The 26,600-nt window shown below is 42.1% G+C and overlaps 1 protein-coding gene across 1 annotated transcript in view; it reads left to right on the top strand.

The window, feature by feature from the left end:
• The window catches only part of SCN8A (sodium voltage-gated channel alpha subunit 8), a 122,893-nt gene that overhangs the window by 70,422 nt on the left and 25,871 nt on the right, over positions 1–26,600 (top strand). The window contains exons 12-15 of the mRNA XM_052640752.1: positions 7,049–7,181; positions 12,357–12,595; positions 21,899–22,072; positions 23,952–24,308. Coding sequence (XP_052496712.1) covers positions 7,049–7,181; positions 12,357–12,595; positions 21,899–22,072; positions 23,952–24,308 — 903 coding nt within the window. The remainder of the gene's footprint in view (positions 1–7,048; positions 7,182–12,356; positions 12,596–21,898; positions 22,073–23,951; positions 24,309–26,600) is intronic.

Here is a 26,600-nt window from a genome sequence, read left to right as displayed (position 1 = left end):
CATTAACTTGATAAATTAGTGTATTGGTTGTGTTAGCCTTGGAGGGTTTTTTCTTTTAGGGTTTTGGTTTTGGGGTTTGTTTGTTTGTTAAATTCCATAGTTTTTCCTACATGTACAATATTTTCTGTGAATAGCAGCAACTGCAGTCTTTATGCTTTCAACTTATTTTTCTTGCTTTATTACACTAGCTAAGACTTTAGGTACAAAATTGAATAGAATTGATAAAAGTATACATCCTTCCCTGTCTCCAGTATTAGAGGAAAAGGATTTAATGTTTCACTGAGAAGTGTAATGTTGGCTATAGATTTCATAAATGTTCTTTGTCAGATTGGAACTGCTACATTGTTATTCATGGCTTGCTAAGAAATTTTATTTTTATGCAGAAGTGTTGAATTTTGTTAAGTGTTCTTTTTTCTGCATCAGTAAGATGATCATGGTTTTTCTCCTTTATTCTGTTAATGTGATGAATAACACTGACTTTTCCCCTAGTATTAAATTAACTTTGCTTTCCTAGAATAAGCCCTGATGGGCATTATATAGTATCCTTTGTATATATTGTTGGATTCTATTTATTCATATTTGTTAAGAATTTCACATTTCTGTTTATGGGAGATTTTGGTCTCTAATTGTCTTTTCTTATAATATTCTTGTCAGATTTAATATCAGGGTTATGTTAGCTTTATAAAACAAGTTGACAAGCATTCTCTTAAACTTTGTTTTCTGAAAGAATTTGTGTTGAATTGGTATTATTTCTTCCATCTGTAACATTTGATGGAATTCACTTGTGGAGGCCTATCTGGGTCTAGAGTTCTCTTAGTGATAAGGTGTTTTATTATTATTTTGTAAATTAACATGGGCTATTTAGATTTTTTATTTCTTCTATGTCAGTTTTTATAAGTTGTGTTTGGATATGTTTGTCCATTTCATTTAAGATGAAACAGCATAAAATTGTTCATAATGTATCCTTTTTATTTTAATAATTCCTATAGTAAAGTAATACTCACAATTCTCCAAGCCAGGCTTTAGCAATACGTGAACCATGAACTTTCTGATGTTCAAGCTGGTTTTAGAAAAGGCAGAGGAACCAGAGATCAAATTGCCAACATCCGCTGGATCGTGGAAAAAGCAAGAGAGTTCCAGAAAAACACCTATTTCTGCTTTATTGACTATGCCAAAGCCTTTGACTGTGTGGATCACAATCAACTGTGGAAAATTCTGAAAGAGATGGGAATACCAGACCACCTGACCTGCCTCTTGAGAAATCTGTATGCAGGTCAGGAAGCAACAGTTAGAACTGGACATGGAACAACAGACTGGTTCCAAATAGGAAAAGGAGTACGTCAAGGCTGTATATTGTCACCCTGCTTATTTAACTTATATGCAGAATACATCATGAGAAACGCTGGACTGGAAGAAACACAAGCTGGAATCAAGATTGCCGGGAGAAATAGCAATAACCTCAGATATGCAGATGACATGACCCTTATGGCAGAAAGTGAAGAGGAACTAAAAAGCCTCTTGATGAAAGTGAAAGAGGAGAGCGAAAAAGTTGGCTAAAACTCAACATTCAGAAAACGAAGATCATGGCATCCGGTCCCATCACTTCATGGGAAATAGATGGGGAAACAGTGGAAACAGTGTCAGACTTTATTTTGGGGGGCTCCAAAATCACTGCAGATGGTGACTGCAGCCATGAAATCAAAAGACGCTTATTCCTTGGAAGAAAAGCTATGACCAACCTAGATAGCATATTCAAAAGCAGAAACATTACTTTGCCGACTAAGATCCGTCTAGTCAAGGCTATGGTTTTTCCAGTAGTCATGTATGGATGTGAGAGTTGGACTGTGAAGAAGGCTGAGTGCTGAAGAATTGATGCTTTTGAACTGTGGTGTTGGAGAAGACTCTTGAGAGTCCCTTGGACTGCAAAGAGATCCAACCAGTCCATTCTGAAGGAGATCAGCCCTGGGATTTCTTTGGAAGGAATGATGCTGAAGCTGAAACTCCAGTACTTTGGCCACCTCATGCGAAGAGTTGACTCATTGGAAAAGACTCTGATGCTGGGAGGGATTGTGGGCAGAAGGAGAAGGGGATGACAGAGGATGAGATGGCTGCATGGCATCACCAACTCCGGGAGTTGGTGATGGACAAGGAGGCCTGGTGTGCTGCGATTCATGGGGTTGCAAAAAGTTGGACATGACTGAGCGACTGAACTGAACTGAACTGATAGGATTTGTAGTTAATATCTGCTTTTTTCATTCCTAAAAATTATAATTTGCATTTTCTCTATTTTTTCTTGATCAGTCTTGCCAGGGGAATTATCAGTTTTATTAATCTTTTTAAAGAACCAATATTTGACCCTTTTAAAAATTGTATGTTGTTTATCTATTTACTAATTCATTGATTTCCATTCTTACTGTTATTTCCTTTCATCTACTAACCTAGGTGAAAGGTAAATAAGATGAAACCCTGCTTACCTAGGGTTTAATTTGATCTTTTACTAGTTTCTTAAGGTGGAAGCTTAGATAATTGATTTTATATCTTTTTTATTTGTTAATATAAACATTTAAGGCTGAAAATTTTTCTCTTAACAGTTTCATTAGCTTTATCCCATAAACCTTGATGTATTATGTTTTCATTATCATCAGTTAAAATATTTTTTAGTTTCCCTGTGATCATCTTTTTGATTCATGGATCTTTAGAAGACTTGTTTAATTTGCAAATATGTGGGAATTTTCTGGATATCTTATTGTTACCAAGATTTTTGGTGGAGCCATTTATTTGGATCTATGCTAAATACTTATGATTATACAGTGGAAGTGAGAAATAGATTTAAGGGCCTAGATCTGATAGAAAGAATACCTGATGAACTATGGACTGAGGTTCTTGACATTGTACAGGAGACAGGGATCAAGACCATCCCCATGGAAAAGAAATGCAAAAAAGCAAAATGGCTGTCTGAGGAGGGCTTACAAATAGCTGTGAAAAGAAGAGAGGTGAAAAGCAAAGGAGAAAAGGAAAGACAGAAGCATCTGAATGCAGAGTTCCAAAGAATAGCAAGAAGAGATAAGAAAGCCTTCTTCAGCGATCAATGCAAAGAAATAGAGGAAAAGAACAGAATGGGAAAGACTAGAGATCTCTTCAAGAAAATTAGAGATACCAAGGGAACATTTCATGCAAAGATGGGCTCGATAAAGGACAGAAATGGTCTGGACCTAACAGAAGCAGAAGATATTAAGAAGAGGTGGCAAGAATACACGGAAGAACTGTACAAAAAAGATCTTCATGACCCAGATAATCATGATGATGTGATCACTAATCTAGAGCGAGACATCCTGGAATGTGAAGTCAAGTGGGCCTTAGAAAGCATCACTACGAACAAAGCTAGTGGAGGTGATGGAATTCCAGTTGAGCTGTTTCAAATCCTGAAAGATGATGCTGTGAAAGTGCTGCACTCAATATGCCAGCAAATTTGGAAAACTCAGCAGTGGCCACAGGACTGGAAAAGGTCAGTTTTCATTCCAATCCCAAAGAAAGGCAATGCAAAAGAATGCTCAAACTACTGCACAATTGCACTCATCTCACATGCTGGTAAAGTAATGCTTAAAATTCTCCAAGCCAGGGTTTAGCAGTACGTGAACTGTGAACTCCCTGATGTTCAAGCTGGTTTTAGAAAAGGCAGAGGAACCAGAGATCAAATTGCCAACATCCGCTGGATCATGGAAAAAGCAAGAGAGTTCCAGAAAAACATCTATTTCTACTTTATTGACTATGCCAAAGCCTTTGACTGTGTGGATCACAATCAACTGTGGAAAATTCTGAAAGAGATGGGAATACCAGACCACCTGACCTGCCTCTTGAGAAATCTGTATGCAGGTCAGGAAGCAACAGTTAGAACTGGACATGGAACAACAGACTGGTTCCAAATAGGAAAAGGAGTACGTCAAGGCTGTATATTGTCACCCTGCTTATTTAACTTATATGCAGAGTACATCGTGAGAAATGCTGGACTGGAAGAAACACAAGCTGGAATCAAGATTGCTGGGAGAAACATCAATAACCTCAGATATGCAGATGACATGACCCTTATGGCAGAAAGTGAAGAGGAACTAAAAAGCCTCTTGATGAAAGTGAAAGAGGAGAGCGAAAAAGTTGGCTTAAAGCTGAACATTCAGAAAACGAAGATCATGGCATCCGGTCCCATCACTTCATGGGAAATAGGTGGGGAAACAGTGGAAACAGTGGCTGACTTTATTTTTCTGGGCTCCAAAATCACTGCAGATGGTGACTGCAGCCATGAAATTAAAAGACGCTTACTCCTTGGAAGAAAAGGTATGACCAACCTAGATAGCATATTCAAAAGCAGAAACATTACTTTGCCGACTGAGGTCCGTCTAGTCAGGGCTATGGTTTTTCCAGTAGTCATGTATGGATGTGAGAGTTGGACTGTGAAGAAGGCTGAGCGCTGAAGAATTGATGCTTTTGAACTGTGGTGTTGGAGAAGACTCTTGAGAGTCCCTTAGACTGCAAGGAGATCCAACCAGTCCATTCTGAAGATCAGCCCTGGGATTTCTTTGGAAGGAATGATGCTGAAGCTGAAACTCCAGTACTTTGGCCACCTCATGCAAAGAGTTGACTCATTGGAAAAGACTCTGATGCTGGGAGGGATTGTGGGCAGGAGGAGAAGGGGATGACAGAGGATGAGATGGCTGGATGGCATCACTGACTCGATGGACGTGAGTCTGAGTGAACTCCGGGAGATGGTGATGGACAGGGAGGCCTGGTGTGCTGCAATTCATGGGGTCGCAAAGAGTCGGACACGACTGAGCAACTGAACTGAACTGAACTGATGCTAAATACTCTTGCCTTTGTAAAAAGATAATTAATGAATTTTTCTTTTGGCCCTCTTAAGTTTCCTAAATATGGGCTTTGAGATATTCATTTCTTGGCATCTTCTTTCATTTGTTTCTTTTTTGAAACTTAAACGATGTACAATGTGTATTATAGTTCTATAACACATTATGGATTATGGGACAAATTTTAATATTTCAAAGTTGTCTCCACATAGTCCTGCTATAGTTTACTTTTATTTTACATAGAAAGATATAAATAATACTTGTCCCGTCTTAATATTAAGTTTAGAGGTTAATTTTTCTTTAATTTTTGTGGATATTTTTAACCCAAGCTCAAAATTGTTTTCTCTTGGATAGGTATCAACAAATGATAACCTAATAATTTGACCAGGTCTTTTTAGATAGCATTTTTACTAAGTTTGTTTTTTAGAGTTGTTGTTATTAAAGTCTGAAGAATTTATGTATGCTGATATCCAGTGTGCCCAGAAAACAGCAAGCGACATTAGTACCAAAGCCGTACTAAGCGCAGCTGCATCATCTTTGATGAACCAGGCAGTCCACTAGGTATTACAGTACCGTGGAGGTCAGCATTATAGAAATCTGTCTACTGTAGATTTGCACAAGGGCAGTTCAGTAAAAATCTAGAGTCAATAGGTGTTAGAAATAAGAATGTCCATTGTATTGGGACTTTCTGTGTTCATTTTTAGATGATTGTCACTCTTAAAATGTAGTAGTTTAATCGCATTTATCAAGTGTCATGAATATCAGGCTGGGAATTGTAGCAAAAAGTGATTTCTCCAAGAAACATCCATTATCATGAACTGAGGTAATCGTTAAGAAGTCATTCTTACAAATGCAGATGTTGCTATAGTATTGCATATAGGAATTCCCAAGGAAACCGGTTTTTTTTCTCTTCCATTTCTTCTGTAGCTCTGCCAAACAAACAAAATAGAATAAATAAGACCCTAAGGTGAACCACATCTCTGAATCTGAAACTGTCTGATAACATACTACAATGGGATAAAGATATAGTCTGCCAGGAGCTTTGTTCAGTATGGTTCTTAAAATCTAAATCTATATAAGAATAAAAAGACTTTCTGATGTAGCTCTCCAAAGACCCTTGTTTTCTTTTCAGAACACTCTGGCACTGATTAGACAAATACTTCTCTAGCTTCATACAAACATATGTCTTCCCTGTCCTGTGAGGGACGGTGACTGTCTCTGCCCTCTTCCTTGCACATGGAAGGAGCCCCCAAGTTTATATGGATGACGTGTTACAGTGGACAACATGGTTACTAGAAAGTTGGGTTTTAAGCCACCCTATTAAGCCTAATCTGATGTAGAATATTCAGGTTGGCACAAAGAATACAAGTGAGAGACATTAAGAAACCCTTTGCTATAATCTACCATACCAGCATTGCCCAGGGTGGACTGTGTGGAAAATACTTTAACAATCTGATGGTATTTTCTGCCCTTTTTATTTGGTTGGGAATTTGAACATTGCAGGTTAACTCATAAAATAAAAATGTAAAAAGGGAAGGTACCCCTATATGAGGCAATGTCTTTTATTAAGATAGCAAAACCTAACATACTTGTTTATCGTGGCTTGGAGGATATTTGGGGTAGACCTTCAACTTGCTAATGTTCAGTGAGGCCCAGGTTTGACATTTGAAAGTGACAGTCTGGTAGAGTGATGGTGTTCCTATACATGGAGGAGACAGCATCGGTAATATTCAGTGTGCTCAGGGACTTGGCCCTTGATGAAATTTCAAGTACAGGTGAGTTTGACTTTTTTTCATCATATGGTCCAATTCTATCCAAATGCTGTGGAGAAGAGACGAGGACAGGAAAACCTCAGGGTCTGCTTCTGATGGCATTGCCCCAGGGAATCTGGTCTTTCTACTCCGTGCTTAGATTGACCAGGTGAAGTATGTGGGTCCCAGCCAGGCTCTTGGGTTCATTGTAGATTTTATACACACCTAAACAACTTGGTCTTGTCATCTCTGGAACTAAGGATGACCCATGGCCAATTTGTTTCATTCTACCTCTTGAAGTAAATAGGACTGTAGGATTAGAATAAAAAGATCTAATGAAGAGCATATGTTCTTGTTCCTCTGGACTATGTCCAGTAAGGTATATCCTTAACATTTATAAGACATCACTCACCCAACTTCCTGTTTGTTTTCTCTTTCTTTAAGGCTACAACTGAGGTGGAAATTAAGAAGAAAGGCCCTGGATCTCTGTTAGTTTCTATGGACCAACTGGCTTCCTATGGACGAAAGGACAGGATCAACAGTATATTGAGCGTTGTTACGAATACACTGGTAGAAGGTATGTGCCCTGTGATGTTGGTCCAAGCTGCTGGGATATAAATATGTAGTGTGTGTAATATGAATATAATCCCTTGGTCTGAGTTTTGCTTGCAAAAACTGCCTCTGAGCTTTAGGAATAGAGTCTGTTGGTTGTAGAAACCAGCATCCCAAATCTGCATGCGGAGAATCCAGTAAGGACTTCAAAGCTGCTGCCAGCACTGTGCACAGATAGGTAAGAAGTACAAAGGAACAACATAAGAGTGAGCCAGAGGATCTTGGGAAGGCTCTGTAATCATCACAGGTGAGGAACAGATGAGCTGATGTGAAACAGAGAGGAGCGTAGACTGAAGAACTGTCATGACATAAGATGACGGAAGACCCTCATGCCCCCGACCACCAGGCGTGCCTTCCCCGTTTCCTTTTTAGCTGCTTACAAAGCTTTTGGTTTTCCCTTAAGGACAAATGCACTGTGCGTTTTGATTATACCTAATTCTGCCTCTTTTTAAACACCCCCACATATCCATAAATACACTGGGCATGTGAACAGGTAAGCCGAAACCCCCCTTACGTTGGCACTCGGTGCCCCGGGGAAGAGTGGCCACTGTTGAACCATAGCATGTCTGCAGCAGCATAGCTGTCAGAGCCTGGACTCCACGTCAGGGGCTCCTCCACACCACAGCCTGACTTGCTGAGAGGCAGCTGAGCATTTCCCATTACCCCGAAGTCCCCCAGCACAGGTCCGCTTTCGGTCCGGTCATGTCTGTATGCCAGGCTCTTCTGGATTTCTTTGGTAGTAGATTCAGTGACTAGATTTGTTTTCTCACAGGATTCTGGTTGACTGCAAATGCTGCTTCTTCATTTGATGCATGTTATTTTAGCTGGTTGGTCACATGATGGACCCACACTGTTCCTGACTGCAGTTCTCCAGAGTCCACACTCCCAGGCTACCCCATAATACTTAGAGTCAAGTACTGGAGTGGATTGCCGTTTCCTTCTCCAGAGATAAGGAGACTCAAATTATTCTGGTGTTCCTGGAACAGTTTTTTTTTTTGAATCATTTAAGCAAAATACCACTTCTGGTCTGTGCGTGTTTGGGGGAGGGTGTGTGTGTGGGTGTGTTGGGCAGAGGCAGGCATCTGTGGTGCAAGGAGAATCCCTAGAAATGAACCTCAAGCTCCCCTGGACTGATCACATCTGCACATGTAGGCAAGGAGTTAGACTAAACCTAGACTGGTCTTGAGAGTGTATCAAGTAAAAGGAACACTGAACTAACTGCTTTCAGCTCCTGATTTCTTTAATTCTCATTGAGGTCATTGTCTGATAGAACACCTTTAAACTTTATACTTTGAGATAACATGTAAATAATTGCAAATCATAAGAATTCCAAGAAAAGATATATTATTAATAGCTTAAAAACCTTGGCTAATTTTATTCTTCACTTGGAGAGCAAGACAAGGTTTCTCTGACTATCTATGGCAGTTGAGAAAGAAAAGCTAACAACCTCCACCAGGCATATTTTATTCCTGGTAAAAACATCAGAGCAGGAGAACTATCCATGCAGTACAACAGTGATTTATTGATTACCTCAGGGGCCTGGCACAGGGTGTGGCAAAAGCTGATGCTCAAAAGATGTGTACTGAGCTGAATTTTGTTGTGCTTGAAGCTGGGGAGGAGCACTGGGGCTGCAGGAGTCCTTTGGGGGCCTTAGCGCCTGTGCCGCCCTTCCCTCCGATCCCCTCTCCTAATATTTGATTTTCTTTGCTAAAGGTGATGAGACAGAGCTGCTGTGAGCAAAGAACAGTGGTTGGCTGCAGCTGAATGATGTGAGAAAGAATTAATGGACATTGAGAAAGATCTATTCCTATTTAACCACCGCTCCCTCTGTATTTCATGATTGCTGCAGCAAGGAAAGTCATCATTGAATGAATAATCGTTTCTTCTTTTCAGGCCTTCAGTTAGGAAACTGGCATCATTTTAGTCCAAAGAAGCAGACCTCTTATCTAATGGTTTAGAAACCACAATGGAGAATTCCAGAATACTGTAAATAATGGGATAATCCTGCCTGCTCTGACTCCCCCCCCCCCCCCCCCCATCCTATTGCAAACATGCTCACCAGGATCCAGTAAACTCAGTGGAATTCACTGTCAGCAGAGCCATAACTTTGGGGGATATTTCAGACGACAAGGCATGGGATAGCGGCAGAGAGTGATGCAGTCTTACTTCTCAAACAGTAGAGCTGCGGGAGAGAGTTGAAGTAAGAATGAGGAAGTGATGGTGCTTAGCATTATTGATTCTCAGGTTAAGCAGCTTCAAAAGTGTCAGTGCAATTGCTTACCAGGTATCTTCCTTTGCAGCTGTGGCTGTCAGCTCTGTGAGGGTGGCGAATCTTGTTCACCAGATGTATTCCCAGTGCCTGGCCCATTGTTGAACTGAGCTGGGAGAGGCCCTTGCCTCCAGAAGCCTCCTGGTCTACTGAGGCTGCCTTCTTGGAGGAATCCTGAGGCCTCTCTCTGCAAGCAGTCCCCAGTGCCCTCGAGGCTGGGAAGACTACAGTCACCTCTCTGAAAATGTTCAGGAACAAACTAAGAGAAGCTCCACAAACTTTTGGACATCTCTCCCCATAGGTTAACACGTTTCCCAAGACCACGTTCTTCCACCGTTCCAGGCATGTGGGGCCAATAACAGTTTGCAGAGTTGCGAGTCACTTCATAAACCTCCTTATTCCCCTAGTCAATCTTTTCTAGCTCCTAGAGCTCCACAGCTTTACTTAGTCTCTGTGAAACGGAAAAGATTATCCCAACAATCTTCTCGTCTCTGTAAATGAGGGGAGGAGATGCCTAGTATCCCTTCCTGGTGCCCTATAGGGTGGGGAAACCCACCCCGCCCTTTGCTGTCTGGGGAGGACTGGGAGCCTAGATCATTGTGAAACATTACAATTGTATCACCGGTTAGAAACGTGAACAGTCACCGCTTCAACCTCCACCTGCCGGTAAACAGCAGACATTTGGAGAAAGGAGGAGATTAAAAAAGGAACGGAACCAAATTTCCAAATATGTACTATAAGAATTTATGGAAATAAGAGAACCTTTTCAATTTTCTTTTTTAGGAGAAAACTAAATTTACCTTGGGAAGGGAGGGAGTTCTGTGAGGAAGAAGCCAAAGCAAATTTTCTTCACAGACTTCCTTTCCCACGCAGACTCCCACGTGGCGCTTACTGTGGCCCTTAAATCTGAAAAACCAAGGCAACCTATTTTCTTAGCAACCAGGGAGCCAATCAGAAGCCCAACCAAAGCACCCCATCTAAAATAAAGCCATCACCATGGGCACCTTCCAGCTGGTTGGAAATGGGGGAAGTAGACTGATACAAAGCAGCCATCTTGTTCTTGGTGAAATGTTGGAAAATTTTTTTCTATTCCTGAATGATTTGATTTCATTAGTGGATTTGAGTAGGGCTAGGGCAGTAGGAGACACAGTTGTATCCAACCCCACAAAACCAAGACCTGGCCTCTAAGGACTGTCATGCTGCCAAGTTTTCAGAGTTATACCTCTTAAAGAACATCCTTCCAGATCAAGGTTCTTGAACCTTAGTGATGCTATCTATTATATTTTATAAACATAAAATACATAAACATAAAATTTGAAGGGATCTCACACCTAGATTCGGAGAAGGCAGTGGCAACCCACGCCAGTACTCTTGCCTGGAAAATCCCATGGACGGAGGAGCCTGGTAGGCTGCAGGCCATGGCGTTGTGAAGAGTTGGACATGACTGAGCGACTTCACTTTCACTTTTCACTTTCATGCATTGGAGAAGGAAATGGCAACCCACTCCAGTGTTCTTGCCTGGAGAATCCCAGGGACGTCGGAGCCTGGTGGGCTGCCGTCTCTGGGGTCGCACAGAGTCAGACACGACTGAAGTGACTTAGCAGCAGCAGCAGGAAACCTAGATTGTTGTAGCAGAATAGCTCTCTGTGTTTGATCATCCTTTCCCATCTTCGCATTGTAAAACTGCCTTCGAGCTTTCATTGCGTCCAGTGATTCTCAGTCTGATTTTATTAGAGTCCTAGGACCCTGAGGCAGCACCTCAGGGAAGGAAGACTTGGATTACACTGGACTCCAAGCTCCTCTTCCTGCCTCAGCTAGAGCAGCTCCTGGTTTGTCTGTTTTATGTATTGGAGGTCAAATAAGAACTTGTTTGAAGACAGCGGGTTCTGCTTTTAAAAGAGTAACGAACTAAAGAGACAGAGAGGAGAAGACAAGAGAATAAGAAAAAGGAAAAAAGAAAGCGGTCAAGGGAAGGGAAGAGGAAGAAGATAGAGAAGGGAAGGGTGAGAGTGGGAATGGGTAAAAGCAAGAGAAGGAGAGAGAGAGGAGAGATGACAGAGAGGAAGGAAGGAGCAGAGAGGAATGGACGCGGTTTCTGCTCCTGACAGCGCTGCGAACTCCCACATCCTCAAGAGCAGAAGAGAGTCCACATGGTGGCTTGACTGACGATGCAGATTCTGCTGTAAAGAAAATGTATAACAGCAGCAAATACTTCCATAGCACCACTTGCTACACACTAGGGTGTTCTGAGGCACTTCATATGTATTTTAGCTCATTTAATTCCCACAGAAAATTGAAGTAATTTACTCAAGGCCCACCGTTAGCAATTGTCAGAGCTGATTGCACCCACATATGTCTGGCTTCAGAGTGTTCTGCTTCTCTGATAATAGTTTAATGATACAATGTGTATCCACCGTTTATTGAGGAGTTACCTTATGCCAGGCCCGGTGCTATCTGTTGTCAACCACTTAGTGCGTAAGTGATGGAGAATTGAGGACTCCTTTAGTCCTGTAGCTTAGAAGTCAGTGCCCTTTCAGATGACGCAACAGGGGCGTAGAGAAGTCAGCACTACCTTGCCTGAGATCGTACAGTTGTGCATGTTAAAGCCAGCTGATCCAGGGCTGCCATGCTCCCCAAACGGGTGTGTTGAGTTTTGTTTATAACTAGATCATTGTTAACAGGGATGGGACCTGGGGCTGATCAGCCTCCTTTTTGCCTTCAGGAGAAGGAAAACTGACGGAAACTCTCAGGAGAGTTTGCACTCCCCAGCCACCTTCCTTCTCGTGTCGATAACAGTGAGACCCACCAAGCCTAACCCTTTCATTTCCTTCCCAAGACTGAGGGGCTCCCTTTGTTCTTGACCCACTACAGAGCTGGAAGAGTCTCAGAGGAAGTGCCCGCCATGCTGGTATAAATTTGCCAACACTTTCCTCATCTGGGAGTGTCACCCTTACTGGATAAAGCTGAAGGAGATTGTGAACTTGATTGTTATGGACCCTTTCGTGGACCTGGCCATCACCATCTGCATCGTCCTGAACACCCTGTTTATGGCAATGGAGCACCATCCTATGACGCCACAGTTTGAACACGTCTTGGCTGTAGGAAATCTGGTAAGATGGAGCACTGCCTCCGGATTTCACCATCTGAACAGGTTTTGCCTGTGGGTAATATTTTTTTTCTGATACTGAGAGCTGGAGTTTAGTCAAAAAGAAAGTAATAGTTAATTGGAAGACAAATGCTCCCACATATGCTGCAGCCCCAGCCGCTTCTGCTAGCTGTTGTGATCCCTTGGCTGTTTTCTCTTTCTGCAGAACTTTGAAGACGTCATTTAGGAGCTCTTGGCAGGCATGCAACCCTGGTGGCAGAATGGGAGGCCTGGTGCAGTGGGTGGGTTTCAGCAACCTCAGCCAAGGACTTGCGGATGTCTCTCTCTTCTGTTTCTCACTTTTTAATTCTGTATGACTCCAGCAAATCACTACCCCTCTCACCTTCAGTAACAACCGCCGCAAAATAGGGGAGGTCTTTTAGTATGTTACACGTAATGATAAATTTTCCCACACTGTCATATCTTCATTATTCATATGGGGACTATCTACAGGAAATTTTAAATTCTACGCTGGTCTCCCCCCCAAGTCCAACTTCTGAGCTATCATCCGGTTTCTAACCAGTAGTTGATCTGTGCCAAATTTATTTTAATGTTGGCTCAAGTCATAAATTTCATTATATTATTTAGACAGTAAGTATGCAGTTTTTTTAAAAAAGTAGATTATACAGTATATTCAGAAGTCAAATAGTTGTGATTTAGGGATTATCTTCTTTAATATGAAAATCAGGAGTTGATTAAATTTTGATAGTAAAAAATTAATTGGAAAGAATCCTCTAGGTCATGTGGCCTCATTATCCCTTAGAAATTGCACCATGGGCCTACCATTCTAGGTGTTAGCATGTAATTTGTGCATGATCACTGCTTGGTAATTGTTTCTCTCTCTCCCTCTCTCTTTCATACACAGTTTCTACCTTAAGTCTTAATACTCTATCAGTGCGTTATAATAGTGATATCATTTTGACTTCTAATTCTGGAATACATACATGGCAAAAGGGATCCCTTATCTGGCTAGTTGTCACAGCTGATTGTATTCCCTAGTACATATCCATATGCTGCTGTAATCTTCCCGATGTCCATGACTGAGTTAGTGACGCACTTCCAGCCCACCGCTGTGGTGGGCAGTTCAGTGAAATACCTGTAGTCTTGAAGCAGGACACCCCCATAGACTATCCGGGAAATCTGTTAACCTGCTCTGAAAGGTGCCTGAGGGTCAGCTCACTGTGTGATTGACTGATTTCTGGGGCTTGGCATCAAGCAGCATTTTTGAGCCAATCAACAGTATCATACAGATATACTCTTTATGTTATTGCCCAATGGTTATGTAATGAGAAATGTTACTTGATCAACTTTGTTATTGATAGTGGTGGTATATTTTCTATAGTTTTGTTTTTTTTTTTTTCCTAAAGTCTTTGCTTTTACTTGCTTTTGGCAGAATCGGCCCTTGATTTTCAAGGGATTTTGAGAGGCCTTTTCACATACTACCAACAGAATTGCCTCAGACTGGGCCAGGAAATAACATCATTTTTTCCTTCTTGAAAACTTAGAGATTTAGGGTCACACCGAAATTAGAGTTGTGAGCATTCAGACAACTTTGCTCAGAATCATCAATGAAGGAAAAAGAGAAAGGAGAAGGTCAACAGCTGATGTTCAGGGAGCCAAGCCAACCAGTCCAAGCTCTAAAATGGGAAAGCACTCCAAGGGCAGAGTCTTCAAGGGAGAAGTAATGTACGAGGAGCAGTGGGGGCAGAGAGCAGTGAATGGTCCAGGATACTTCGGACTCAGGGGGAGGGAGAGATATCAGGAAGGGTATCTAGACTGGGGCCATTGGGTAACCAGGGGGGAAATGGGGGTGACTGAGCAAGGAACAGGGTGGAGTTTAAAATCAGGAGCTCTGTTTTGGATATATTCAGTCAGTTCAGTCGCTCAGTCGTGTCCAACTCTTTGCGACCCTATGAACCACAGCACGCCAGGCCTCCCTGTCCATCACCAACTCCCAAAGTCTACCCAAACTCATGTCCATTGAGTCGGTAATGCCATCCAACCATCTCATCCTCTGTCGTACCTTTCTTCTCCTGCCTTCAATCTTTCCCAACATCAGGGTCTTTTCAAATGAGTCAGCTCTTCACATCAGGTGGCCAAAGTACTGGAGTTTCAGCTTCAACCTCAGTACTTCCAATGAGCACCCAGGACTGATCTCTTTTAGGCTGGACTGGTTGGATCTCCTTGCAGTCCAAGGGACTCCCAAGAGTCTTCTCCAACACCACAGTTCAAAAGCATCAATTCTTTGGCACTCAGCTTTCTTTATAGTCCATCTCTCACATCCATACATGACTACTGGAAAAACCATAGCCTTGACTAGACAGACATTTGTTGACAAAGGAAGGTCTCTGCTTTTTAATATGCTGTCTAGGTTGGTCATAACTTTTCTTCCAAGGAGTAAGCGTCTTTTAATTTCATGGCTGCAGTCACCATCTGCAGTGATTTTGGAGCCCAAAAAAATAAGGTCAGCCACTGTTTCTGCTGTTTCCCCATCTATCTGCCATGAAGTGATGGGACCGTCCGGATGCCATGATGTTAATTTTCTGAATGTTGTGCTTTAAGCCAACTTTTTCACTCTCCTCTTTCACTTTCATCAGGAGGCTCTTTCGTTCTTCTTCACTTTCTGCCATAAGGGTGGTGTCATCTGCATATCTGTGGTTATTGATATTTCTCCCGAAAGTCTTGATTCCAGCTTGTACTTCTTCCAGCCCACTGTTTCTCATGATGTACTCTGCACAGAAGTTAAATAAGCAGGGTGACAATATACAGCCTTGACATACTCCTTTTCGTATTTGGCCCCAGTCTGTTGTTCCATGTCCAGTTCTAACTGTTGCTTCCTGACCTGCATACAGGTTTCTCAAGAGGCAGGTTAGGTGGTCTGGTATTCCCATCTCTTTCAGAATTTTCCAGTTTATTGTGATCCACACAATCAAGGGCTTTGGCATAGTCAATAAAGCAGAAATAGATGTTTTTCTGGAACTCTTTTGCTTTTTCTATGATCCAGCAGATGTTGGCAATTTGATCTCTGATTCCTCTGCCTTTTCTAAAACGAGCTTGAACATCTGGAATTTCACAGTTCACGTATTGCTGAAGCCTGGCTTGGAGAATTTTGAGCATTGCTTTACTAGTGTGGACATACTAGCTGTGAATAAGCCATTGATTTCTGTCCAGAAATGTTTTGGATCTATAAAATGAGAGTAATACCATGTCATCAGTATTTGAGAGGATAAAATGAGAATCCGTACAGAAGTTTTGAAAATAGTGAAAAGTACTCTCCACACCTAGGAACTGTGTAAGTGTAGTTCAATAGGAGAATTTTCAAAGACTTGGAGATGTGGATACAGCCTTTGACGGAACCTGAGAGTAAGAGGACAACAACAAAGAAAGACGGATGGACGAGCTCATGAGATAGACTAGGACCTGCTCTTGTGCTTGGACAGAGAGGCTTTCTCCGCAGCTGGGACAGTGAATTGGGTTGTGTTTGTACACAGATGTACACTGTTGTGTTTGTCCTTGGATGTTTTTGAGGGAAGATAAGAACAGCATTCTATAAATTAGCAATCCCTGTCTCTTCCAGTCTCTCCCTAAGAAAAACTGTTCGTAGTAGGAGGAAGCATAAAGATAGTTCCATCCAGCCCCCGTGTTTATAGAGGGAATTGAAGCCAGGGAGGCTACGTGACTTTTGTATTGTTTGGTAGGTAAATGTAATCGTTCTTTTCCTGCCTTTTTGTTGTTGTTGTTTTGGTAACCATTTGAACACAATAGTGAGTTTATAAGGTAGTTTTTTAAACAGTCTCAGTCTTCCAGAAAAGTTTCAAGTGCAGTGTAAAAAAACTACCTTTTGAGAGTAAGTTGCTGATGTAGCCTGTCACCCCTGAATACTGTAATGTGTGGGGTTTTTTAATTTATTTATTTTTATTTATTTATCTGTTGTGTATTTGGCTGGGCCAGATCTTAGTTGCAGCGCCCAAGATCGTCAGTCTGTGTTGCAGCATGCAGGATCTTTTTTTTGTTTCTTCAGTTGAGGGGTCTAGTTCCCTGATCAGGGGTCAGACCTGGGGCCCCTGCACTGGGAGCAAGAGTCTCAGCCCCTGGACTCCTGGGGAAGTCCCTGTAGAGAACATTTTTATAAACAAGTACGTTCTCCTACAGAACCAAGATATAACTGGCAACATCAGGAAATCACCATGTACATTACCATCAAATTCTCAGGCCCATTCAAATTTTGCTGGTAAGCCCAATAATGTCTTTATACCCAAAAAAATGACATTCCAGAATTACTCTTGAGTTATCATATCTCTTTAACCTTCTTCACCCTGAGAGAGCTCCTCAGTCTTTCTTTGACTTCTGTGACCTTGATACTTGTGAAGACGACTGTCCAGTTATTTTGTAGAGTTCCCTCAATCTGGCTTTGTCTGATGCCTCCTCTGGATTAGACTCAGGTCATGCATTTGGCAAGACTGTCGCCCAGGTGAGGCTGTTGTTTTCTCATTACGTCTACCAGGTGGCACGTGATTTCCATGTGTCCCGTTTCTGCCCTTGGTCCCTTGGTCACTTGATTGAGGAGGTTCTGCCAGGCTTCTCCCATGTGCAGTTACTCTTTTTCTGTTTATAATTAATAAGTGTTCATGAGAAAGACACTTTGAAACTATCTAAATTTCCTTTTCACTAAACTTTTGATTTATTCCTTTATTGTATCTGTATGGACTCCCGGTTTTCAGTTTTATTCAGTGGGTTTTAATCCATTATTATCGTGTGTGCAGATGTTTAAGCCATTTCTGATTTGGCAGTGGGAGTCCCTTCAAGGTAGCTTTCATGTCCTTTCAACATGTCCTCATTGCCTCCTTGTTTTCTCAGAAATATTCCAGGCTAATTTTATTTTTTTCCTGTCTCAGACTTGGAATCTGCCATTTTTCAAGCAACTCTTGATTGTTCCATTGGAAATTGACATTTACAAGTCAACATCTCTTGGAGCAATATGCACAGCTGGGCCCTCTCTGTACAGGGCTCACCACTTACTCTAACCTAGCATTACAGGATTCATTCTGTTTTTCTTCTTTCTATGTTTATAACTTCTTCACCAACAAAAAGAAACCTGGTTGCCACTATCCTTAGTATATTATTTCATTTAAAAAAAGAAAAAGCCCCTGTTACCTCTTGCAACATGGGGGTCCCCTCCCCCTGGTCAGACCCTGAGTCCCCGTGTCCTCTGCTTGGACCCCTCCTCACACCTCTCAGGCCCCATCCTCCCTGACCGGGTGGCCCACAGACAGCCTTAATTCTCCTGTCCCACTTGAACTGACACACCTCAGAGTGGGCCTTCCCCTGCAAGGACTCCTCCTGACCCCATCCCAGGATTCCCCGCCCAGAAGCTGTCTACATCCTGCTTGGGCTTGGACACCCCACGCCAGGGCATCATTCCTGGCCCTGCTCAGGCGCTGACTCTCCAGTCTGTGCTGCCCGTCTACAGGGCCACTTCTCAACCCCACACCCCCCCCACAACACACATACACACTCACTCTTAGGCTGTCCTTCCACCCAGAAGTTCTCCTTGCCCAGCTCTGTAGCTGGCTCCAGGCACACACACGCACACACACACACACAATCACGCACGCACACACACGATTACACACACACATGATCTCACACACACACCATCACACACACACACACACCATCACACACACACAATCACACACGCGCGCGCACACGCTGTCCTTCCTCCCCAGAAGTTCTTCTCACTCAGCACTCATGCACACACACTCACACACTCACACACCTCTGTAGCTGGCTCTAGATCCTAGGCCACATCCCCCTCAGCCTGCTTGGCCCTGACACCCTTCACTGGGCCACCTCTCTGAACCGCTGGATGCCATCTTCAAGCCACTCGGGCTCTGACACCCCTCACCAGGCTGGCCTCCCCCTTGGGATGCCATGTCCACCTGCTTAAGCTCTGACTCTCTGCCAGGTCTCCCACCCTCTCCAGGGGGGACGCCCTCCCATCCCCCTTAGGTTTCAACACCCTGTGCTGGGCAGCCATGCAACACAAATACTCTCCTTATCCTGCTCAGACATGGGACTGTCCCCCCGGAGTGGACGCCCTCCTTGGCTTGCATCGGCTCTGACAGCCCACACCAAGCTGGCCTCCTGCACAGATGTCCTGCTTGGGCCCCGGCACCTGACACCAAATGCCCCTCCATGTGGACAGGGCTTTAGAACTGGTTCTTTTGAGGGGAAGGAGTATGGAAGGAAGGGCAAAAGGTTCACCTGACACCTAAGTTTAATTTCTGAAATTCTGAGCAAAATAGGAAAAACAAGAAGTTGTTTTTTCCTCCTTCACCAAATACACATGAATGTTATAGTTTCTTAACTGCAGCTTAAACTAAGTTTTCAGCTGAAAGGAATCCCTTTCATATTGTCATTTTTCTTCCTCTCTGTCCCTGTAGTCTCTTATGTATACCTCTTTCTAAAGGGAGAGAGGACTCCATGCCCCTTGAAAGGGTCTTGGGGACCCCAGGGATCCCTGGCTATACCGATAGCAGCTGCACTAGAAGGTAAATTCTGAGGTGAATATTGGATGACATTCACAAGAGTGACATTTATATACAGTTGTTGATGGCATCAAAAGGATAACCTTGAATCTGCTCTTCTCCATTTTTCAAAAAAGTAATTCCTTCATACAGCCAACAGCTACAAATTTATACTTACCCAAACTCCAAACAAGGGCAGCCCACTATGTGGACTGAAGGCATGAAGCAACATGCCTCTGTCACAGGCATTTCTCTTTTTTTCTCTTTTAATGTTTATTTATTTATTTGGCTGTGCCAGGTCTTAGTTGCAGCATGCAGGGTATCTTTTTTGTTTTTGTTTTTTTAGTTGTGGCATGCAGAATCTAGTTCACTGCCTGACTAAAGAATTGTACCAGGGCTCCCTGCATTGGGAGTGTGAACTCTTAGCCATGGCACCACCGGGGAAGTCCCTATCACAGGTGTTTTTGCCAGGCCTCTGGAGGCCCCGCCTCCCATTAAAAGGCAGCACCGCAGAACTGCATTTTCTCTCAGGAACCAGAATTCCCACAGGATGGCTGTTCTGAGGTTCATCACCCTGTGCAGTTACTGGTCACTTTCTGTGGGTTCACCAAGAACCAACAGGACAGCAGATTCCGTTTCTACTTAGTGTGCTTTAAGTGGGTTGATGTTTCTGAGTAGAGAAACCTTTGTTGGGCTGAACCTAAGGGCAAAATGTGTGTCAAGAGTTGATTTGATTAGCCGCCCCTACTTGACTGACCTCATAAAGAGTAATATTCCATCTGTACACGCTTAGCTTGCACTATGAACTGTTGATTTAGGTTAACCAGACCTCTTCAGGGAGTATTTTCTTCCAATTTTAGAATACTGCATCTTCAGTTTAAAACAGTGCATGCGAGTGTGCTCAGTCATTCAACTGTGTCCAACTCTTTGCAACCCTGTGGACTGTAGCCCACCAGGCTCCTCTGACCATGGGATTCTCCAGGCAAGAATACTAGAATGGGTTGCCATTTCCTTCTCCAGGGGATTTTCCCGACCCAGGGATCGAACCTGCGTCTCCTGCATTGGCAGGCAGGTTCTTTACCACTGAGCCACCTGGGAAGTGAAAGTCACTTAGTCGTGACTCTTTGCCACCCCATGGACTATACAGTCCATGGAATTCTCTAGGCCAAAATACTGGAGTGAATAGCCTTTCCCTTCTGCAGGGGATCTTCCCAACCCAGAGATCAAACCCAGGTCTCCCATATTGCAGGTGGATTCTTTACCAGCTGAGCCATAAGGGAAGCCCAAGAATACTGGAGTGGGTAGCCTATCCCTTCTCTAGCGGATCTTCCTGACCCAGGATGGGGGAAGCTTAGAAATGTATATGGAAACCAAAAATTTCCAAACCACTTAACCGTTTTGTTTTATTTTCATCAAGTCATTCTGGTTTGTTTGTTTGTTTGTTTGGTAAACATTAATTCAGTGTATTTCCAAACCACAAGTATAATCTAAGTATTTTTCACTATTTTAAATTCTGACCTCAGACCATATCTCTGAAGTTTTTCTCAAGCCCCTTCATATGTAAACTTGGTAACCAAGTGGTTACAATTATTAACTTATTATGAATTTTAAATCTGATGCATATAAAGTCCTCTCCTCTAAAAACAGGATATTCAGTAATAGTCAGATATTACGTGGTTAGCCTAGAATGAGAGTATTCATCTTGTCAAAACTGGTGTTCATGGGATTTTGCTTTCTGCCTACATGTTTTGCTACTAAGGCCCTCAGGATACAGAAGGCATTGGGGAAACACACGGTGCTCTGAAAGGCAGAAAAGTGGGAGTGAGTCAGGTAATAGAGAGGGGAAATCAGTCTCATACCCAATAAGCTCCAAATCTAGAACAATGATTACATCCTTGATTATCCTATTGAAAAAATCAAAAGGAAGCACCAACAGAGTCTCCAACAATGGGACAATTCTTTGAGGATGTATTTACCCAATAGAATATTGTACAAGCAGTGAAAGTGGGAACTAGGAAGACTGTTGCAACATGAATGGAGTCATGATAGTGAAAAGTGTGTCAAGTGAAATGAGTCACGATAAATCAAGATAAGTGAAAAGCCAAGATATTATGTAGTCTGTGGTTTTAAACTCTGGCAAAATATTTTTATGCATTTGAAAAAAGAGGAGTACATTAAAATAATAATTGTATGCAAGACAGTGAGACTGACTATTTCTCTAATATTTTGCACACTTTAAGCAATGTTCTGTTGCTTTTACCATTTAAAAGAAGAAGCTCTGCAGTATATGTCTACAGTCAAGGAGACACATAATGTTAAATCAGGAATAATGCTGTATTTTTCTAATATAATTAGAACACAGTGAGTGATTTTTTTTTTTTTGGTCAATATCCCAAATGTGGCATACACATTCAAATGACTGCTGACCCTTTAAGAATCACTTGTGTGATATTCCTGATTGCTTAGAATAATTTTTTAACTGCCATCTTGAACAATATGAATTGGGTAGTTCTAGCAACAAAGATGGGGACATTTCCTCTTCATTCAAGAGGAAATAAGACTTTGCTGCATCGGGTGGAGTTGTCAGGGGACATCCAGGTATTGATGTCCTCAGAGGCAGAATTTAGTGAAGGCTGATGATGCTTGTGGCTTCTTGGACTTGCCGTATTCAAAGATAATGATAGAGGCATTTTCTTTCTATTATTTCTTTTTCTTACCCCTGCCTTCCCCCTCTTTAGGTTTTCACTGGAATTTTCACAGCGGAAATGTTCCTGAAGCTCATAGCCATGGATCCCTACTATTATTTCCAAGAAGGTTGGAACATTTTTGATGGATTTATTGTCTCCCTCAGTTTAATGGAACTGAGTCTAGCAGACGTGGAGGGGCTTTCGGTGCTGCGATCTTTCCGATTGGTATTCCATATTTCTCCAATTTCTTTTTTACATTTCCTGTCTTGTAGCTACTAGGAAGAATTTTATATAAGTTAATCTGACGATTTTACAAAATTCTTAGCTGTATCCTGCTCCCAGTTTCAGTTGACTGTTTATTGGTTTGTCAACTAAAATATTGAAAAACTTTTCTGCTAATTACCTAATATAGAAAGTAGATTTTTTTAATCAGTCAACAAACATAAATCAATTTTATGAAGTTCCTCAGAAAATAATGGTTAATCTAAAAGATGAAGAAGGATTCACAAGAGCTATTCTGAGGTCTGATTTGAATTTGCTGGTGAGCCCATTTCTTTATCTGAACATCTCCCTGAAATGGCAAATATTTCTCTCTTTTCCAAAGATGGCTCATTTCTTCTATCATGGTGACCTCTTCTAGAAAATGAGAATAAAATAATGTTTTTTAAAGTTATATTGAAATTAGTTGTTGAACACAGATCTTTAGCTAAGAAGGATTTTTTTAATGTATTTGAAGAAATTAGTGTTCAAATTACTAAATCCCTCTGAACGTATTAATAGTTAACAATATCCTCAGAATAGCTTCCTATGAAACATAGGCATGAGTAATGTCCTGATTGAGTCCCTTGAGAAGCTGAGTTACCTTGAGGGTATCCCACTCAGACAGAGCATCAGAAATGGCTTAGATTTGTTTCTCTTATTGGGAAAATACCTAAGCACTCACAACTGAAAGGATTTAAGGATATTCAGCTTATCTAAGAAAGAGAATTGGATTAGAATGAAACTGTTTATAAAACAAATCTCATTAAATCCAAGTCACAAATAATATCTGTCACATTTCTGGAACCTCTGCTTACTGGTCTTTGGTTAGGATCCAGCCAAAAGTAGACTTTTTGAGAGTAGTTCTTGTTATTTAGAAGATAAGATGAAGAATTAAGTGATAGAAGCATTATCACTAATACTCTGAATAAATTAACAGCCAGTCAGAATGCTGGAAAACTGTGAGAGACCCAGATTACATACAGAGCATCACCTGGTAAATCTTGAACTCTCAGATAAAACTCAGATTTTCAGTGGGGGAAAAAAATGTCCAAATCAACATGGTTGCCTTCTACGAGAATTCCTGTTAGATCCTGTTACACATACTACTACATGTGTAGTTATTAACTTAAGACATATGGTGATCTCTGTTCATGGGCTTTATTCATTATAATTCTCAGCTGGTTAGCCAAGACCTTATAATCATTCATCACAGAATACAGAAATTTTCTGATTAACAGATACCAAAAGTTCTGTCCTCTGAATTAATATCAGAGTAGTCCCTTTTCATAAGGCTTTTGGTGTGTTAGAACTGCCCCTTGGAAGCTGTGCTTTTCCTCCCAGTTAGTCCAAGCATGTCACAAAGTTTCATATCGGCCATTACCTATTTATTGGTAGGCAAAAAGAGAGATATGTAGAATTTTTAAATGCTTGCCTTTTTAAAGAGACAGATGATCTATTCTCACAGTCCTTACCAAGCCAATCTTTTGGTTCACTACAAATCACTTTCCTTAACATGACTGCTGAGAAGTCAAGGGAAAATCAGTAGGAAAAGGATATGTTCATGTATGGATTTTTAGAAGGTGGATTGACCTAGAGACTAATTCAGGGACTAGAAGCAGTATTCTTAGTTCTAAATCTTTCACTTATTTTGCAGTTAGTTTTCCTTCATCTGTGCCTCAGTTTCTCTCAGTTTTAAGATACTGTTAGAAAACCCTGAGAATTTCCCAAGGGTGCTCAGTAAATGTAATGATCTTGCTAATTTTGTATGTTTTTATTGTAGCCATGTGATAAGAATAAATTAATTGAATTTCATTTGGGTTTTGTTTGGGTTTCTTTTCCGTAGCTCCGAGTCTTCAAATTGGCCAAATCCTGGCCCACCCTGAACATGCTGATCAAGATTATTGGAAATTCAGTGGGTGCCCTGGGCAACCTGACCCTTGTGCTGGCCATTATTGTCTTCATCTTTGCCGTGGTGGGGATGCAGCTCTTTGGAAAGAGCTACAAAGAATGTGTCTGCAAGATCAACCAGGACTGTGAACTCCCGCGCTGGCACATGCACGACTTTTTCCACTCTTTCCTCATCGTCTTTCGAGTGCTGTGCGGGGAGTGGATCGAGACCATGTGGGACTGCATGGAGGTGGCTGGCCAGGCCATGTGCCTCATTGTCTTCATGATGGTCATGGTTATTGGCAACTTGGTGGTTAGTACTGACTTGTGCATCTTTTTGTTCTTTGCTCTGAGCATTCTACCCTTGACCCAGAAGCCCAGTCTACTTAGTCCTTCCCTGTCTGTGGTGGTCTTTATTCTTTCTCGGCCCAAGAACCCTGAGGTACAAAGGAAAAGAGACTGCTGTTTTCAGAGGCCTACTGGGTCATGAGCCTCACAACGTGTCAACCTTTTCATAATTGTCAAAACAAAATTCAGCAAAGTTAAGGCACTTTTCCAAAGTCCCGCAGCTAATAAACGTCAGGGCTTGTATTAGATCCTTGACGTCAAAGTCTGTGGTCTTTCTACTATTAAAAAACACTCAGAGCTTCTCAGCCTGATCTTTTGGGCTGGATAATTATTTGTTGTGGAAATGTCCTGTGTACTGTAAGGTATTTGCAGTTTCCCTGGCATCTACTCTTTACTGGCCAGTAGTGACCCCTGGCCCAAGTTGTAAAAACCAAAGATGTCTCCAGACATGACCAACTGCCCTCAGAGGGCAAAATTGCCCTCCTTTGAGAACCATGGATCTAAGCCATCCTAGGATTTTATCTGAGGTTTATAAATTTCAAATCACTTCCTTGCTTCACTCTGTCCACCTGCTGTCACTTGCCTCTGTAAATAGAATGCTCACCAACAGAAATTAACACCTTGTTTCTCAAAGTGTCATCTGAGGACTAGCAGCAATGAGAACGTTCAAGGCTATACTAGAGATTCAGAATCTAAGGCCACTCCCCACAATCAGTATCTGCATTTTTAACATGATTCCCAGGTGATCCACATACACGTTGTAGTTTAAGAACCACTCATCTTTCAAATCAGGCCAGAGCCTGCCTGCAAGTGTACAAGAAGGAGGACTGGAAGAAGACACACTCAGATGACCCCTTATAAGCTCTTCGAGAGTGGTTCTCTTCCTTTTTCTGCCATAGAGAAGCATATGCCAGTAGGGCATTCCTACTCATCAACCTCTGAACCAGCCTTGCCCACCCTAGTCTTTCACTGGACCTATAAAAACAGGCAATGTAATGTTTCTTAGTCACTCCCATTCTCCATTCCCAGCCATCTTCCCCTCAGTCCTGACCCCCAGTCTTCCCACTCCTTCATTGAGGACAGCTGCTGCCTACAGCTACTGTCCATTGCAGAGTCAGCATCACCAGCCCTGACCTCCCATTTCTCTAGTCTCCCGTCCTCAGTAGTCTCAGGGACACCTTCCCACGACTGGCTACAGACACCTGAGCACACGGCAAAATCCACTGGTACTTCTGTCTGGGATGGCACTTTTCCTGGTTCCCCCGTGGCGCAGTCCTTCTGCCCATGTCGTCTCCAGGAATCTGTCAGTCTCTTCTGACGTTTCTCTCCATTCCAGGTAGACATCTGATGTCTCTCATCTCTTTCTTCTTAGCATTTATATATATGCACCTTTCTTTGTAGTATTTCTGAGATCTGCCCCTTCCTTTCCATTTCTGCAACCCATCTGGTATTTCTAAAAGTCCAAGGAAGACCACCTTCGTTACAGTCACCTTGAGCTTCACTCATTAAAAAAGGCCAAGTCCCAGGACCTACCCCAGATCTACTGAATCAGAATCTTTCTGGTGAGACCAAGGAGATGCTCGTTTTTAACAAGCATGCCACTCCAGGAGATTCTTCTGCTTGCTAAGGTTTGAGATTGCTATAGCCTGATCCAGACCCTTATCAACTCATGCAAGGAACAGCCTCCTAACTCCTAACCCCTCCTCCCAGCCTACCACATGTGTACCTAGTAGGAATGGCTTTCTCAAATCTCTGTCATCATCTGTGACTCGTTTACTTAAGGACCAATAGTGGATCCAATTAAGATTCAAATATTTCAGCCTGGCCTTCAAAGCCCTTATTAGCTGACCCCCGTTTAACTGACTGTCTTCCTCGGTAATGCTGCAAATGCCCACTGGAATCCGGATGCGCAGAGTTCATACATTGTTTCTGTTTCTCCCACCTTGTGCATATGATTATTTCCACCTAAAATGTGTGCCTTACTCTTCTTCAGAAGTATGACAAAGTAAGGGCCAAGTGTAAATCAAGGAGTGAACATCCCTCCCACTTTTCAAAAGTAAGTCTTAATAAAAATAAATAATCTTAATGCCCAATGTGGTTAAGAAAAGAAAAGAAAAATAAATGAAACTTGTTTCTAATGGCCCTGACACTTGGATATAGAACCCAAAAGTCACCATCACTTCTTGCTCGAGCTACTTAATTTTGATAAATGTTAGGAAAACAAAATCGATTTTTAAAATAGGATAACATGGAAGAT

The sequence above is a fragment of the Budorcas taxicolor genome, chromosome 5, assembly GCF_023091745.1.
Source record: "Budorcas taxicolor isolate Tak-1 chromosome 5, Takin1.1, whole genome shotgun sequence".
NCBI lineage: Eukaryota > Metazoa > Chordata > Mammalia > Artiodactyla > Bovidae > Budorcas > Budorcas taxicolor.
This window is presented reverse-complemented; position numbering and strand designations above follow the sequence as displayed.